At 41.8% G+C, this 15,925-nt stretch overlaps 1 protein-coding gene across 1 annotated transcript in view; it reads left to right on the top strand.

Moving 5' to 3' along the window:
• Positions 1–14,299, top strand: part of LOC142572773 (uncharacterized) — a 124,230-nt gene extending 109,931 nt beyond the window's left edge. The window contains exons 20-22 of the mRNA XM_075682116.1: positions 3,417–3,717; positions 8,411–8,499; positions 12,060–14,299. Of these exons, the coding sequence (XP_075538231.1) occupies positions 3,417–3,717; positions 8,411–8,499; positions 12,060–12,136 (467 nt within the window). The 3' untranslated portion in view covers positions 12,137–14,299. The remainder of the gene's footprint in view (positions 1–3,416; positions 3,718–8,410; positions 8,500–12,059) is intronic.
• The last annotated feature ends 1,626 nt before the right edge of the window (positions 14,300–15,925 follow it).

The following is a 15,925-nucleotide window of genomic DNA, read 5'->3' as shown; positions in this document are numbered from 1 at the left end:
TCTCTCTTGCTGTGATGCAAAGTAAAACAAATGCAAGCAGACATTCGGTTTGTGTGTTTTATTATTTCCCTGAGCTTTAATTCGCCTATTCAAGCAACATATTACACAAATAACAGATGTTGCCTTGAATAATTCTGGTAGTCACGTGTCACCACGAGCAACGTTGCAGCACAAACACGTGTACGTAGGCGCACTAGCGCTTGTATGTCACCCTCCGACTTGGAGCATGGCAGCCGCGTGGAGAAGGGCAAATGGCATTTAGTTCGAAATTTCAGATCTTTCCGCGGCGCTTAGCGATGTAATACTTTACAGACACAATCATTTTAGTGCATTGTACGCTCTGTGCTTGTCAGCTCAAGATGGCCAGACCTGCTGAGAGGCCCTTTAAGCCGTATAGTCGCTTAAGCGATACCTAACGTTAGTGCATAGCATCTACTTCATATTTCGGCATGTACAAGCTTGCAAATGGCAAAATGTTGTGTGTGCAGATCATACATATAGAAATTTCAGTGCACGGGCCTTTCCTGGACTCTAGTCGCCACCAATAGCGACATAAAAACATGGTAGCCATGACGTGTTTCGTGCTCCCATAGCTTCTAGCGCTTCCATGGTGCCATGCCAGGACGATGTGAGTGATGGCCCTTCCATATCTGATGTGGCTAATGCCTTGACCATCATGAGGACATTAGCACAGAAGTGGGGCCTGATAGAGAAACTGGCTTATGGCCTTGCTGTTTGAGGATGCTGTAGTCGCTACAAGGCCGCTATGGCGGCAACTGAAAATTAGTTTTCTGCTGCCTGCTTGCAAATAAAACTTGTCTGCGTGTGGGTTTGAATGAGAATTAACAAGTTTTTCTCAGCCGGTCAGTTTATAGCCGCTCATCCGCAACTGTCTATTAATTAGTACGTCACACTGTGTGTACCTGATCAGTGTTCCCTGCCAACTAAGTATTGATGAGGTTTTACTGTACAGCAAGAACTTTCGTTTTGCAATGGCACTTCGGTCTGCAAAAAATTTAAATTGTGCATGTATTACCAATAACTGGAAGGTTATAATTTAAAAACACTTCACGCAATTGACAAATGAATCGTCGTCAGTAATACAGTGTCAGCCATGAACATATTTCGTTGGCGGATGGCTAGGAGGATCAATACATGCCAATTTTGTCAAGTTCTAAAACCAACAATGTGATTCAAGTACTTCCGTACAGTTCTGCATGCATCTGACTTCATATACAGAATGGCTATTTTACTTAATTGTCTCCAGTTAATTTTGAAAAGTATTGATGCTGCAATATAATGTACAAGGGATCTTGCAGTTCTAAGTTTTTGTGTTTTTGCATCTGTTTCATGTGAGTGTTCCGTCTTCCAATATCAAAACAAATTGCACAATTGTGCCAAGACCTCGTTATTTCTAACTCGCTCTCTTTGTATAAAGTACATACCTTGCTGACTGGAGTGAGAGTACGTTATATCCCTGCCGAAGGGCAAACTTAGTCACCTTAGTTAACTTCACTTTGTTGGCATCCTCATGCACACTGCAGGAGAAAGTGTACTTTGGTATTGACGGTAGTGACAGTAGTTGGCACATTGTGCATGTGATTTTTGGCACTAGTACTTGGAAAATTTACAAGTACCTGATAAAAAATGAGGTACAGCGCGAAGGACAAGGACTGCGAGAGACGGCATACACAGCGCTGTGTGTGTTAGCACTGTGTATGTCGTCTCTCGCAGTCCTTCGCGCCGTACATCATTTTTTATCATGAATTACCAACTAGCCCAAGCAACCACCCTAGTTTACAAGCACCATTTCAGCTTAAACTTCCGTGAATTCAATGCTGACGGTACTGACAAAATTGATCGAATTATCCAGCAGGTTGAATTATACAATACTCCGAAAAAGCACTAAAACACACCACTGATTCAATTAGCAGTATTTGCCCTATTCTAACACACCTCCAAATCAAAACATGTACCGACTTTCTATGTGTTCAAAGTAAAAAAGACATTAAAGCTCCTAAACATAGTAGGAATGTAACGCGCGGCCGATTCTTTAGCAAGAAAAATTGTTGCTCAAAGGCAGCTGGTTTTCTAAAGTCAGCTTCGCCACACGATTTTTTAAAGTCGGCTCTGCGGCAATACATCGCTATGAGGTAAAGCATACAATTGTTGCCAAGTCTGTTTTAGTTTTGTGCCCGAGTGTACCGTGCAGCCAATTTTTGGCCCAACTTAAAAGAAGAAAAGATAAGAAAGGTGCGCTTTAGGATCAAGTAAATACTGTCATCAGGCACTGTGAGCTGTGGTTATTACTTGAAAATCTTCCGAGGGTGATCTGATAATAGGCATTTTCGACGAGAGGGGACGTGTGTTCAACGCATTCACTGTACCCTAAGCATCGCCGGGACAGACAGTGCTACTAAGGGGGTCGCTATCAGGGTCACTAAGGTCAGGCAGTGCATGCTGACTGGTCAAGTTCGAATTAACCAGCAATGGGCTGTTTTAGGATCGAAATAATGAAAGTTTACGTCCATTAAAATGCCTGAGCGCCAGCCATGACCTTTGGTCAGAATAGAATAAATGAAAAATCAAATTAACAGGAGTCGAATAAATGAAAGTCTACTGTAATAAAATCTTAACTGCGACTACATTTATGTGACATACTGTCACAAATCGAGATCAAAACATCGGTGCATCTGTTAAAGGGACAATAAAGAGAAAAGTGATTTAGGCTATGTTAGTAAATTACTCTTCCACATTACTAAAAAAGCCACTCTTGCCACAAGAAGACACCTAGTAAATCAGAAAAGACTCAAAAACAAATAATGGGTGGCGGCGCCACCTTGAAGTTCCTGCACCGGCCTGCCGTGATGTAATAGATTTTGACATTGTCTGCTCAGGCCAAGTTAAATTTTGATCAGTAAAAGTGGACTACATTGTATTATAAAAGAGCCAAGGACAACTTAAGAAGTTTCGAGAACTTTTAACCTACCCACAATGGCTGAAATGTGAAAAACAAAATGTGAAAATGTGTGACGTCACACTAGTGCCAACTCTGGAGCATTGGCACAAAATTCGAAAACATAACTTTGGTTATAGTTTTATTTTTTCAATTATCAACCTATTAATTCAGATCCCACAATAGTAGCATTCTTTAAGAATACTTTATCAATCAAAGCTGATTCAATTTTTCTTTTTAGTGTCCCATTAAAGTGGTGCCAAGGACTGTCAAGGGCCACGCCACCTGTACATAGCTCGCTGATAGATCACTCAATCAATCAACCAATCAATCACTTTGCTACAATGCTCTGTTTGTACACAGGCTGGTTAACCAGCAGCCACCTATATGCTCACCTGTTCTGTATTGGAAACCGCATATGTATTCTTTATTCTGTACCTGTCCTTGTTTTGATCTACAGTAGTGGCTGCCTGTGGAAGTCGGGTTGCAGCAGCGACTTCGGCAGGAGGCGAGGCCCTCCGGAAACTAGGGGCGCCAGCCAAGCCACTGGCCACCGAGTCATCCGCATCTCTGGCTCAGCAGCTCAAGGCCATGACTCCCCGTTCACGGGAGGGCGCACGACTCATCTACTTTGGTCGTAGTCTGAAGGAACAGGCCATTGCTGAGGAGGTGCAGGTGGCACAGCTTAGGGCCTCTGCTGCCTCCAAAACCCAACGGCTGGAATCTGCAGAGAGGAGGCATCGTGCCTGGGCCGAGCTAAGGTGGGCAGTTTAGTTGCTCGTGAACACAGGATGCCAGAAGCATGACAATCCACGACAGAGCGTGGATTATAAAGTGAACATGGGTAGCTAGTATTATGGCCACGTATCCAATTGTGTGCGTGTCAAAGATTGGGCTTCATTTGGTGTTTTAGCATGCTTTTGTTTTTGTTTTTCTTTTCTTTTGCATGTATAAATACATAGTGGAAAGCATTAAAAAAAACTTTATGTATATGACCACGTAGATGTTGCCATTACATTTTCTCGCGCACATGTTAATATAATTTTTTCCTGCATTTCACATTTGTATTTGGTGCATGTAACAGCATTGTTTGCTGAATTTATTCTGCCAAGTATATTTCTGTCACTAAATTTCTATTTTTGCTCGTGGTGAACCCACGTCAGGCCAAATGGCCTTTAGCTTCACTTTGATTTTCTGTATATACTATATGCATAAATAATCGTTCATTTAAAAAATGGAGTTGGGCAGCCAATGTAATGCATAGGACAGATAATCGATGGTCTCTTAGTTACAAAGTTCCAAGGGAATGGGGAGACGTAGTCAAGGACTGCAAAGAACTCGGTGGTCCGATGAAATTGTGAAGCAGCTAAATGGAGACCACTAAGAAAAGCCTTCGTCCTGCACTCAACTGGCTGATTAGTATATAGTACTTTGTTTCAGTAGTTCTGTGCAACACTGCGGAAGCTATAGGCTTCTTCGACCAATCAGAGGGCGAACACATCTTAAAGGTGCCCTTCCACGCCCTGTTGTCTGCTAACCGTCAGCATTGCATCGTAGACAGCGACAGCGTCTACTATGACCAACTGCCCGGTGGGAAGAGCTGTCGTGATAACAGTGGTTGAAAATTCATTCCACATTCGCTCTGACACCAAAAAGGCATGCGTCTTCAATATATTTCGAGATACAGAAGAGGAGGAGGTTTGCAGAGACAGCGGAAGCAGAAGGTTCACGAGGAGCACTCAGCCAGCATGTTGCATGGATTGGGGGCACCATCTCTTGATCCCTCTTGTAACATCCATTTGTACATGGTGCTCCCACTGACATTCGTAAGCGTAGCTGTTTTCCTAATTAGAATTCTCGCATGTTTGTCTCACTCCTCCCACACAGTTTCAAGCATGTTCAACACCAACTTATTTGTCCCTTTTGCGTAAAAGAGCAGCTTGGGACGATACCTAACAAGCAAGTCTGCAGACGCCATTTTCACAAAGGATGAAGCTATCTTGTGGCTGTGCCGGCTACATGTATGAATTTAGCTACTGTTGAAATAATCAATTGTTTGTATTTTTTAAATGCAAATAATGTCTGTATGGCAACATTGCAGAATTTCTTTTTTTTTTTTTTGCACATTTTCGCTCGAACAAGTGGAGAATTAACTGTATTTTCAGAATCGTAGAACCTCAATAAATATTTTATTAAAGAATGAAGCAAAGTCACGCAACAAACCGTCCTGAGCCTCCAAGTAAACGTGCTGACAAGACCACTTGTCAAGGCCATTTAGTCATCCAACGAGTGCCAAACTGTAGCATTACATCTCGTTATGCAAGAAATTGTGCTTGTGGGTTGCCTAGCCTTGGTTCTGCTTCACAGAACTTCTGAAACAGAGTTTGGGATATTGTATGCCACCCAAGCTCCGACTGCTTTTCAGTGTATATTTTTTTCTTTGGTGCAAACGAAACAAGAAACTCTGGAATAGATTCCGTAGGAAAACCTTCTTCCATGTGCATGTAAAAGTTGTTCCGGCAATTTAACCTTTAAATTTTGAATAATACGGAACCCAGGAATGAAGGGCCCTAAACATGATTTCCAAAGACACAACACTCACACAAGGACACAGAGTGGTGTGAGCAAACCAACACCATCAAGTATCATGTTCGATTCTAACATGCACCTTTTTCTTTTAAAAATGTACAATTTTGTGCCTTAGTATGTGTATGAGGTCAGAACTGCAATAGTGACAAGCTGTTGTCATTGGCAGTAAAAATTGCTCTAATCCAGTCTAGTTTACACGTCTGCAGCTGTAGAAGCTGTGGTTGAAGCGGCATTGTTTATGCAGTCAAGAGCAAGTCTGGAGACCACGGAGTCTGAAAAAAATTTAATTTCTTCTAGCACAACCACGCAATGTGAACTAGTCTTAATGCATGACGCTGGTTAAGCAGGCGCACATAGGCAGTACCGCTTGAATTCAGCCTTTATGCCTATGCTGTGAATAGAAAAAAAATTTGCAGAGACTTTTGCTCTCGACTGTACCTGCTGTGCGAGTTTATTAAGCTTCCTTTGTCTACAAGTCAGTATCTCAAATGCTATAGATGGCACCAAAGAGGTGCTGTGGGCTGTTGATACTAGTGATAAGGTGTCCAACAGCAACAATTAATAATGTCACTGAGGCTCAGATACAATAATTTGTTATGTGCATCTGTATATGCCCCCAATTTCAAAATATGCGATGCGGGTGTATGAAGCTCAGCAATAAAAGTTCGCAGAGTGCCAAGAATGTGGTCAGCAGCACAGCTGTCATGGCACATGATGGATGACTTAGAAAAGAATTGGCAGGCGGCGCTGCGGGTGATGTCATTGTAACAACTGGCGCAGTCCCAACTCGCACAGATAGTGCAGCGGAGAGCGGATGGATTCAGCACCAGGCATAACTCAGTGCCCATGTACAAATAATCAGTTTTGTATCAGTGCTTGGAAAGAACAGTTGGTGCTTAATTGCTATGAAGTAGTATGGATGGAGCGAGTCCTTCTCTTGATTACACAAGCAGAGATATCAGCAGATGAAGAAGAATCAGGATTGGAAGAAGAGTAGGAGGCAGAGGTGTGGTGGGTTGGAGGATGAAGAATAAACAGCAGCGGATCCTAGTGAATGAGGCATGAAATGAAATAGTTGTTTAATAATGTACGTAATTGTGCTATCTTGAAGTGGGCAAAAATTAAGATAAACAATGGCAGCAGAAATCGGAGAAAGTATGCTCATACGAAATACAGGTTTGGAACGAAGGTCATTTTTTTCACAAAGGACAAATTGTTATTCTCTCTTTTAATAAAAATTTTGTAAGTGAACAGCCAAGCGCATTGCATTTTTGCTACCTTGCTGTGAAGTGTGTGTTACCGTCAATAACATGTTAAAGTCAAGTAAATATTTTCAACATGTCTAAAGAAACATTAAAACACTAAAAACGGTTGGGATGAGATCTATGGCTGCTTGTGTTCTTTCACTCAATATGTGCATCATCTCCAAATTTTGCTCTGTACATATCTAAAGAGGGTGTTCCAGTACTAACAGAGCAACAGAGGCACCTATGCAATTTTACACATGCTGTACATAGTTGGGAGCAAAATGTCGAAATGCTAGTCTACTTTAATTTAGGTGCATGTTAACCACAGGTGGTTAAAATTAATCTGAAGTCCCCCACTATAGCATGCCTCATAATCGTGGTTTACAGGCTCCATTATACTTTACCAAGCATACCTTGAGTGCACCTTTGGCTTCTCTGATTTCTTTTTTTAATGCAAATCATTCTTGTCAGTCAACCCAGCTTGCCTCTGGCCTCTTTCATGAAGCAGCTGGTAAAATGAAACTGCTATTTGGATAGTCATCGTGCATGACTTTTGTCCAAATTAAATGAAAGCTTCATGCCCGAAAAGAAAGTGTCTTGAACTGTATAATTAACCACGAGATCGATATGCCTCTTCAGAAGCTGCGTTGCGTGAAAGGCTTGGGCACCCTTGCTCTAGATTTGATGGCGCGCTTGATGGTTGGCTGGGGTGCCAAATGCATTGTATGGGCTCATCATGCACGCACAAAGTATCTCCTCTTTGGACATGCCCTTCTGGCCGCTACCGTATTAGCAGGAGAAAGAGATGCGGGCAAGCGCCATTGGTTTAGCTGGTTCAGTTTCCCCTTGGCGTCCTAAATGACCAGATAATGGGAAAGCTACAAAGCGCATATGGAACCACTTGAGCCCTACTAGCTAGATGCACGTCTGCGTCTCGTGCTGCAATTCGGACAATGTTTCGCATTACACAGATGTCAACTACAGTAAAGTCTGCTACAGATCTTCTTGGGTGATTTGAATGTGACAGCATAAACAAACACCAACGGACATCATATTTAGTGAAACTGCTAAATTATTCTTCAAACTCTCTTGGAATTAATTTTGTGGTAAGAGGTTGGTAGTAGAAGAGAAAATGAAGGCCAGAGTTTAATTTCTTAAATTTCTCACCAAACACCAGAATTGCTATGTCAGTGTGACATCAGGGGATTTCAACGTATATGTTGTGTCCAGACCACTTTGAGGCAATAAAAGCTCTCAAAACTTGTTGGGTTCATTCTTTGGCTTCATTAGACTACAATTAGGTCCATATATAGTGATGAAAAAGTTAACCAAGCCCGTCAAAATCCATGTCACGACGAGCTGGTACATTTTTTTATGGCCTATCGAGTTTCTGCTCTCCGTAAGAGGAACTTTTTTGCTATTCTAGGTCATTTACCATTACAGCTCAACTTATCATTTTCTCTAGTGTCCCTTGAATGTGTCTTCCTTTCAAAGCATTCAAACTTTGCTCCGTCAGTGGGAAATTTTTCAAGTTAATCCTTTAGTTATGTCTTTATTGTTCATGTTAGTTCTGGCAGTGGCTGTACATTGGTTATCGGACATTGTGTGCGCTTTTCAGTTCGCATACTGGAAATGCTGAGCCAAGAAGCCCGTTGAAGGAAGCCAACCAGAACAGTCACAGTTCTGCAGAAAGTGCCACCAAAGATGGTATGTATCCTGTGGCTTATATGCAATAAGCAGGCCACTTGAAATCATTCTTGATCACTTTATCTCCAATTATGACTTTCAGGCAGCTTGACGATCTGCAAGGATGCAGCATAGTTGAATATATACTATATAATTGAAGATCAATATGAACATCTATCAGAAAATAAGTGGTCTTTTGTAGCCATAAAATTAATGACGCACTGTACTTTAAGCAGTTGAAGTAATAATGTATAAAACTGTTAAATGTTTATTTTATCCCTTGCTAAAAATAACCTTGAAAGATAAACTAAATTATAGTCAGTTATGTAATGTAAAAAAGCCACTCTACAAATTTTCAATGTTCTGGCAGCATGGTGACAGTGCTCCCCTGTTTTTGTTTCTAGTTTCATGTTTATTGACAACAGTGTGGACAATTTTGTCAACCATATTGTGGCTATGCCTAGTTTCTTTTTTAATAAGTAAATCGTAATGCACAGAGATTATCCGTGGGAAATGCAAGTGCATAAAAATGTACCACAATAGCGTAAAGTACAGAATGTGCATGTAATACAACATGTACATACTACTTGTAGGGCTCTTCATTTCCAGAGGAAAGTCATTACGTATTTAACATCATTAAAATGCTGACCACCACAAAAATAATATGAAAAAGAGTGCAAAACTAATTTGTTTCATCAACATAAGTTTGAAACATTGTGCATTTACAAACTACGCATGTTAGTCACTGCTACCATTTTGTTTGCTACTACTAATAGTGTTTCAGAATGAGTTATGAATTTTCAGAATTGCCTGAGGCAGACAGCACAATTTTAATGCTTGAGGTGGATCCTGCTCAATGAGATGGACATTACTTGTGCGAGAAATCGAAATGCATAATTTGCTAAATAATAAAAATGGGCAAATGTCAACTTTTTCAGATATGAAGTAGTAATTATTGAATAGTCAAATGCAGACGCTTATATTTACTGCAAGAATATTTACTTCAGTGTAATTAAAGGGGCACTAAAGGTTACTATGAAGTCAAGTTAAAGTGATAAAGCAATTCTCTAGAACGTCTAAGGCGTCAATATAATCGCGAACAGAGCTTCAGTAACCGAGAAATTGAGTTAAATGCATGACACGATTTGAGACCTCCCAGCGACATTCCAGTACTAGCCTGATGACGAAGGCACTCCTCATCATAATTTGTCACTAGTACTCAACTACTTGTATTAAAAAGATCATTTCATTAGGTTATAAGACGGAAGAAAATGCCACTTGGGTACTTCTGTTCGATTTTAAGAAAAAAATAACATTTTGACATTACCCTTCAGTAGTACGGGTGGTCGAAAGGTTTCGTTTTCGCTCGACTCTGCGCCGCGGGCGCTTTGGAGTTCTAGTTGTTTCATTATCACATCATGCTGCGCTGGTTCTGCTGGCTTGCAAAACTTGCATTTGGAACAAGCAGCGAGAATGCCACGTCCATGTGATGTCGTGGGATGCGCAAAGGTCCGCAGAACTTGGCCAAGGGCAGTTGCAGCGGTGAATCCATTACTTATCACTGTGTGCCAACAAGTGAACCTCTCCGTTCGAAGTGGTTAAGTGTCGTACCTCTGCCACAGCGCGTTGGCAAAGAGCCAAAAAATCGCATAGTGTGCTCGCTGCGCTTTCATCCAGAGGATTATGAGTTCAACGCCGGCTTACTGAAGTCGTGTGGAGTGCCTTTCAAAGCAATGCTTTCCCGTAGCACTGTTCCGTCGGTCTTGCCTGCATTCTCCAAAGCGCAAGAACAATTGCTGCAGGTCGAAGACGGGGCGGTGAGTGCAGTATTTGGTTTTCACGAAGGAAAAGCTACAAATGTGCGAATATGTACAGCCATGACATACAGTTGCCGTCGTAGTAGTATGCAACGACGCTGGCAGCGCGAGCCCTCAGCAGCAGGTCGCATTCATCAGTGCTTAAATCGCTGAAGTCGAGCCTAGCATCGCGAGCCCATGTGTCGTTGTCAGGGTCGTCCACTGCAGCTAGCGTCAAAGTTGGCGTCATAAAATAAAGAACCAGCTTATTGTCGCGCTTTTCTTTCCGCTAGCCACCATAGTTCAGCTTTTGCGCTGCTGTCGGCTCTGTCTTGACTCTGTTTCTGGCCGCGCGTTTGCGTATTGCGAAGAAAAGCTGTAGCGCCGTCTGCTAGCGCCGTCTGCTGGCGCCGTTTTACTGACCGACAGCGCAACGTCACTACGAGACCATGACGTCACCACTCCTCGAACGGAGGGCGGGCGGTTTGAACTGTGCTAGAGGTACGCGGATGCTTCTCAATGCATTTTCTCTTACAATAAGTCTTTTTCGCATGAAACAAGCGTTTCGAGGTTTCTGGGATGGTATTTCAGCAGTTCACATTGACTTAATATTAACCTTTAGTGTCCCTTTAAGTGCCAAGCCATTACTGACTAGTGCAGAAAAGACAGTTAAGTTATAAGCACAAAATGACTTATTGTCATTAAAAAAAAGTTGCGCGAGTAGCCTCTCAACAACTTCAGAGCCTGGTTACAGGCATTACTTCCCAGGAAGAATGGCTTCTGTATGACTATCTTTCCAAGTATGCTAAATAAATGGTTGCCAAAAAAAAGAAAAGAGCAAAAGTTGTGGAAAAAGTAAAAAGAAAAAAAAGCTGCTGAAGGACTTGTGTACCATAGACACATAAAAAAGGGCCTGTGAAATGAAAGCATTGCAGGTTGCAGAGTAGAAGATAACTGTTACATGGCTCTATAGACTGTCAAAAATACTAAATGACAGACTACAAACAAATTGTAGGTTGTCATGTAGGCTTCCGCCGCAAAACCCAAAACAAAGCTTGCGTTGGCCATTTTGTTTCTGCATTGCTTCGAGAACTTTTGTCGTTGTAGCACTCATGAGAATTTGCAATATACTTTGTTTAGCAGGTAGGCAACTGTAACGAAACTTTAACAGTTTGTTGCAAAATATTTGGTTAGTTTGGGATATTAAAAAATACCATATATTTCGTATTTGAATATGAACACGAATAATTGGCGTGTAATATTTGATTCGTATTCTAAACTTAGAATATATTTGTCCACCCCTAATAAATCAATTACAGTTTTAAACAACTTTATAACCCATTAATTTAACACCTATATTGCAATTCACAAATTGTGGCTGGTAGGTCAATCGAGTTATCAAAAATGACGGCTGGAACAAAACTGTTCGGAAATGAAAGTTAATCTCTCTCTCTTTGAGCAATGAAGCCCAAGGATTAAAATTGTGCTATTTGCCAGTTCATTTGAAATGTGGCATGATGAAAGAACTACTCTTTGTAAGTATGGGCCTTCTCACAGGCTAGTAGTTGATTGATTTTTGCTAGTAGTAACTTGACATGGTTGCATGGAATCAATGAGCAAAAGAGAATAGACAGGTTAGAGTTCAGGTTGCCAACTTCATTGCATGCAAGGTGAGAAACCAAATATATGCACAGGTGGGGCTGCAGGTGGGGCTGGCCCACCTGCTGCACCTAGATACTTCTGGTTCTTACAAGATGCTATTTTTCTTTTCCCACCTACTTGCAGAAATACTGGACGACATGGCGTATTGGCCACCGATGAAATTTTTTATGGATGACAAAGAGAATGAAGACTCACCGTAGTGGTTGTAGTTGCCGTGTACAAAGGGTGTACTTACCCTGCACTAACCTGTGTCATTTTAATTAGTTTTGGCTTTTGACTTCTGAATTGAGACAACTTTTATTAAATGTGATTCGTATCAAAAGTTTTTTGACTACTGATCATGACCAGAACTTCTGCTAAGCTGTATGGCAAGGTATTCCTGGTGCACCAAGCCCTGTAGAATGGACGAAAGACTCCTTACTGTCAAGAATTCATGAGCATTAAGGTACACTCTAGTACTTCAGAAGCACAGAGCAAGAATTATTCAGGAGGTGAAACAGCTCTTTTCCCTGCAACTCAATACGGTCACTGTGCAGGGCGTGGCGCAATGGTGCCCTCTCTTGTACGCCTTTCACAGTAAAAAGATAGGGTGCAGAGAGCATGCGCTAATTCAGGGTCATTCTGGCACTTGCCAGTTTTGAGACAAAAGAGGTGCTTTCTTAGTACGAGTTGTAAAGCAACAGAAGGCACAATTTCTTTTTTCATTTCGAAAGCCAGTATTGGTCAGAGCACCTTCACGTCTTATTTTTGCAAGAATACATATATCTTACAGTGGTGCGTTAGCTACAAAATGCAGTACATTTGGCATCTTCCACGACTTTTTGCAAATGCAGTGCATTAAGAACTATGCATATTTGGTTAAAACAATGTCTTGTTTTCTTGCAAACTTATCTAACAAGCCCATGTGAGGTGATGAATCAAATATGTGTGGTCCAATTTGTGCATGTACATTTACGATAGCAGTTACAGGTGCTGTAGCATCTGGTGTTATGGCCGGCTACTTCACTGGTACTGATTCTTGCACTCGAAGGGTTCCAAGCAAGAATAAAAGAAGTGCTGTCCACGGACTCTAGAAAGCATTGTAGGTGACAGGATGCACCATCGATTCTCTACAGGTCTCTTCACCTTACCGCTCGCCATAGTACTGCTTTCTCTGTATCTATAAATTTATTGTTGCAACCATAGTCGTAATGTGAGCTCTCAATCTTTCCTTGGAATGGTACGAGCACACGCTTGCAATCAGGCTGGTTCACTGGGAACTTTAAGGGTAATTATCTTTTCACTGCAGGACGCGTAACCATTGCTGTAGTTAAGTGCAATGTATTTGCACCCCATACTTAAATTGTACAGATGGAAGGTGCTTGCCTTTGCTGTCATCTCTTGGTCACATGGCACGGAAAGCCTGCTGAAAGCCAATGCAATGTAATACAAAAGCAACTGCTAAAGCACATGGCTACAAAGAAAAGCAGCAATCAGTGCTAGCCGTGAAAGCTTGCACAGCTCATCACACCCTGCCCAGATAAGAGCAATCGCAGCATTGTTTCACGAGGAAATCTGCCCTCGTAATCAAAAAGCATGCAAGTTAGTAACTTTGTGGCAACGGCGGGCACTCTCTGCAGGCGAGTTGCTGCTAACCTTTCTGTTGAGATGCTTTGCGGCACGTATTTGGAGCAGTATCTAGGAATAACTATGCATGAAATTAAGCAAAGTTTGCTAAGTATGGAGCATTAGCATAGTTTTTTTCATGAGCCACTTCCCATCGAAGCGCATGTAAGCAACGGAAATGTTATGCTGCACCGGAAACATTTGGTTTCATCCTCGCATGGTGTGACGCTACCGTGGCGCCCGAGTGCATTGGCATTGTTGGTTGGCACAGGTAAAAGGATTCTCCTTCTGAATAATTCTTGCACTGTAGTCGAAAGTTAAAGGTGCTGGCTAGGCCCCTATAATGTTTCCGCATTTTCCAAAAAACAAGTGTGAGAGAGCGCGCCCACCGTCGTATTCTTTGGCTGCATGGCATACTGTGGCAGCCCCACAGGACAGTCCATCGAGAGATCTTTCCACTCACAGAGCGGCCTCAGAACTTTTGACATAACCAGTAGACGAGCTCTATGAAAATCCAAGCTGGCTCAGGCCAGACTTGCTGTTACCAGGAAACTTTCCAAAAGCTGTTGCATGCCATGATTAGTAAGTTGACTGTAAATTGAATAGACTGGTTGGTGCAGGCTGTAATTAGTATAAGCAAGTACAGATGTGAGGTGGTGATTCTGATGGAAAGTCCTCAGAACTGGCAATTTCTGATTGTTTGTACAGGTGCAAGTTGTTTCTTGTTTGGAAACGCAAATATAAGTAATTTAATGCTCTTTTTTGTCTTGCTGTTGCATTTCTTTTCTACCAGTGGAACCATGTAGCCATTCATAAATTTACGTTATAAGAAAGACTGTTGTAATATCATAATAAATTTGGGTTTGAAGTGAAACATTTGAAGTCCTTTGCCCATAACTTGAGGGTGACTGAAAATGTGGCATCATCTCCATTATACATTGTACCATGCATGCAAATAATTGCACTTGCGGCCTCTTACCAGCTCCTACAAGGTCGCATTTCTCTCCAGGCCCCATCTTGTCATTGCGTGCTTCACACATTTGCAAAGATTTTAATGAACAGGAACAACGTCCACAGGTGCATTTTCCATGCAAAGAAGTTTCTTCTGGATGGTAACCTATCAATGCTACTTTTGTGCAGATGGACTTCTGCAGTGCATTCCAGATCAAGTACCGCAATGTTGCCTTGTCAACCTTGCTACTCAAAACATATTTGATAATGGTAAATCTTTTTGATAGCGGTAATGCACCTTTTTGATAATCTAGTCGACCATAGTAGGGTAAAACTTTAGAAGGCAGTGGCATTTGCCCCTCAAAGGTGGATGCATTTTAGCCTCCACCGATGGGTGTGCACTCTAGACTGCAAAGGTATTTTTTCATGCATTGTTACATGTTTGCATAGAAGCTGTGCTGTTAACCAGCTGCAACACTGTACAAACAACTCTTACTGAAAGTTGCAGTGTTGTCTTGTTTTCTATTTAAGTTTTCCTCTGGTTTACTACCAATAAAATGTCTGTGGCAAAAGCCACATTGTGTGGTTTGTGTGGGAAAAGAAAAATGTAGACTAGACTAAAGCGTGTTGGCAAGCTAGTTGGTAGCTAGCCAGCACAACTGGATGAAGACAAAAAATGACACACACAGTGCATTTCTTAAGTTGAGACTATTTTCAGAAGTGAGCAAAAAAGTAATAATTGCTACACTCCAGAAGAGATTCCAGTAAAGCAAGTCCCCCTGCCCAAGGAACTGGTAGAGAGGTATCAACTTCCATTGTGAGCGATTGCTTTATGTGTGATTGGTTTAGACAAAACTGTAACATGAAACATTCTTTGCCTCATACCAGGCACTTTGCGGCCTCGTCTAGTTCCTGGCCTCTTCAAAAAAAGAATTGTGTAGAATGGACGTATTGAACAAAAGTCTACTCTGATGCTCTGCCCATTAGGCTGTCAGACGTATGCATACTCTCAACAACTTGCTTAAAACTGCGAGAGTATGTGCGCATGTGCCAGTTTTCATTAAGCCACAGTTTTGTGAATGGAATGCGTGAATAATTGTTAACCACTGTTCTTTGTGTGCATCGTTTCACATAGAAAAAAAAAGTTGATAACACCGACAGCGCACCAGGATTCGCCCCTTATGGCAGGTAATGCTACATTCATCTGCCTATTTTTATGTTCACTGCAGGACGAAGGCCTCTCCCTGCGATCTCCAATTACTCCCGTCTTGTGCTAGCTTATTTCAACTTGCACCTAGAAAATTCCCAATTTCATCAACCCACATAGTTTTCTGCTCTCCTCTACTGCACTTCCCTTCCTTTGGCACCCATTCTGTGACTCGTACAGTCCACTGGTTATCTACCCTACACATAACATGGCCTGCTGAGCTTCA

The sequence above is a fragment of the Dermacentor variabilis genome, chromosome 2 (assembly GCF_050947875.1).
Source record: "Dermacentor variabilis isolate Ectoservices chromosome 2, ASM5094787v1, whole genome shotgun sequence".
Lineage (NCBI taxonomy): Eukaryota > Metazoa > Arthropoda > Arachnida > Ixodida > Ixodidae > Dermacentor > Dermacentor variabilis.
The sequence above is the reverse complement of the archived record's forward strand: the minus strand, read 5'-3'. Positions and strand labels throughout refer to the sequence as shown.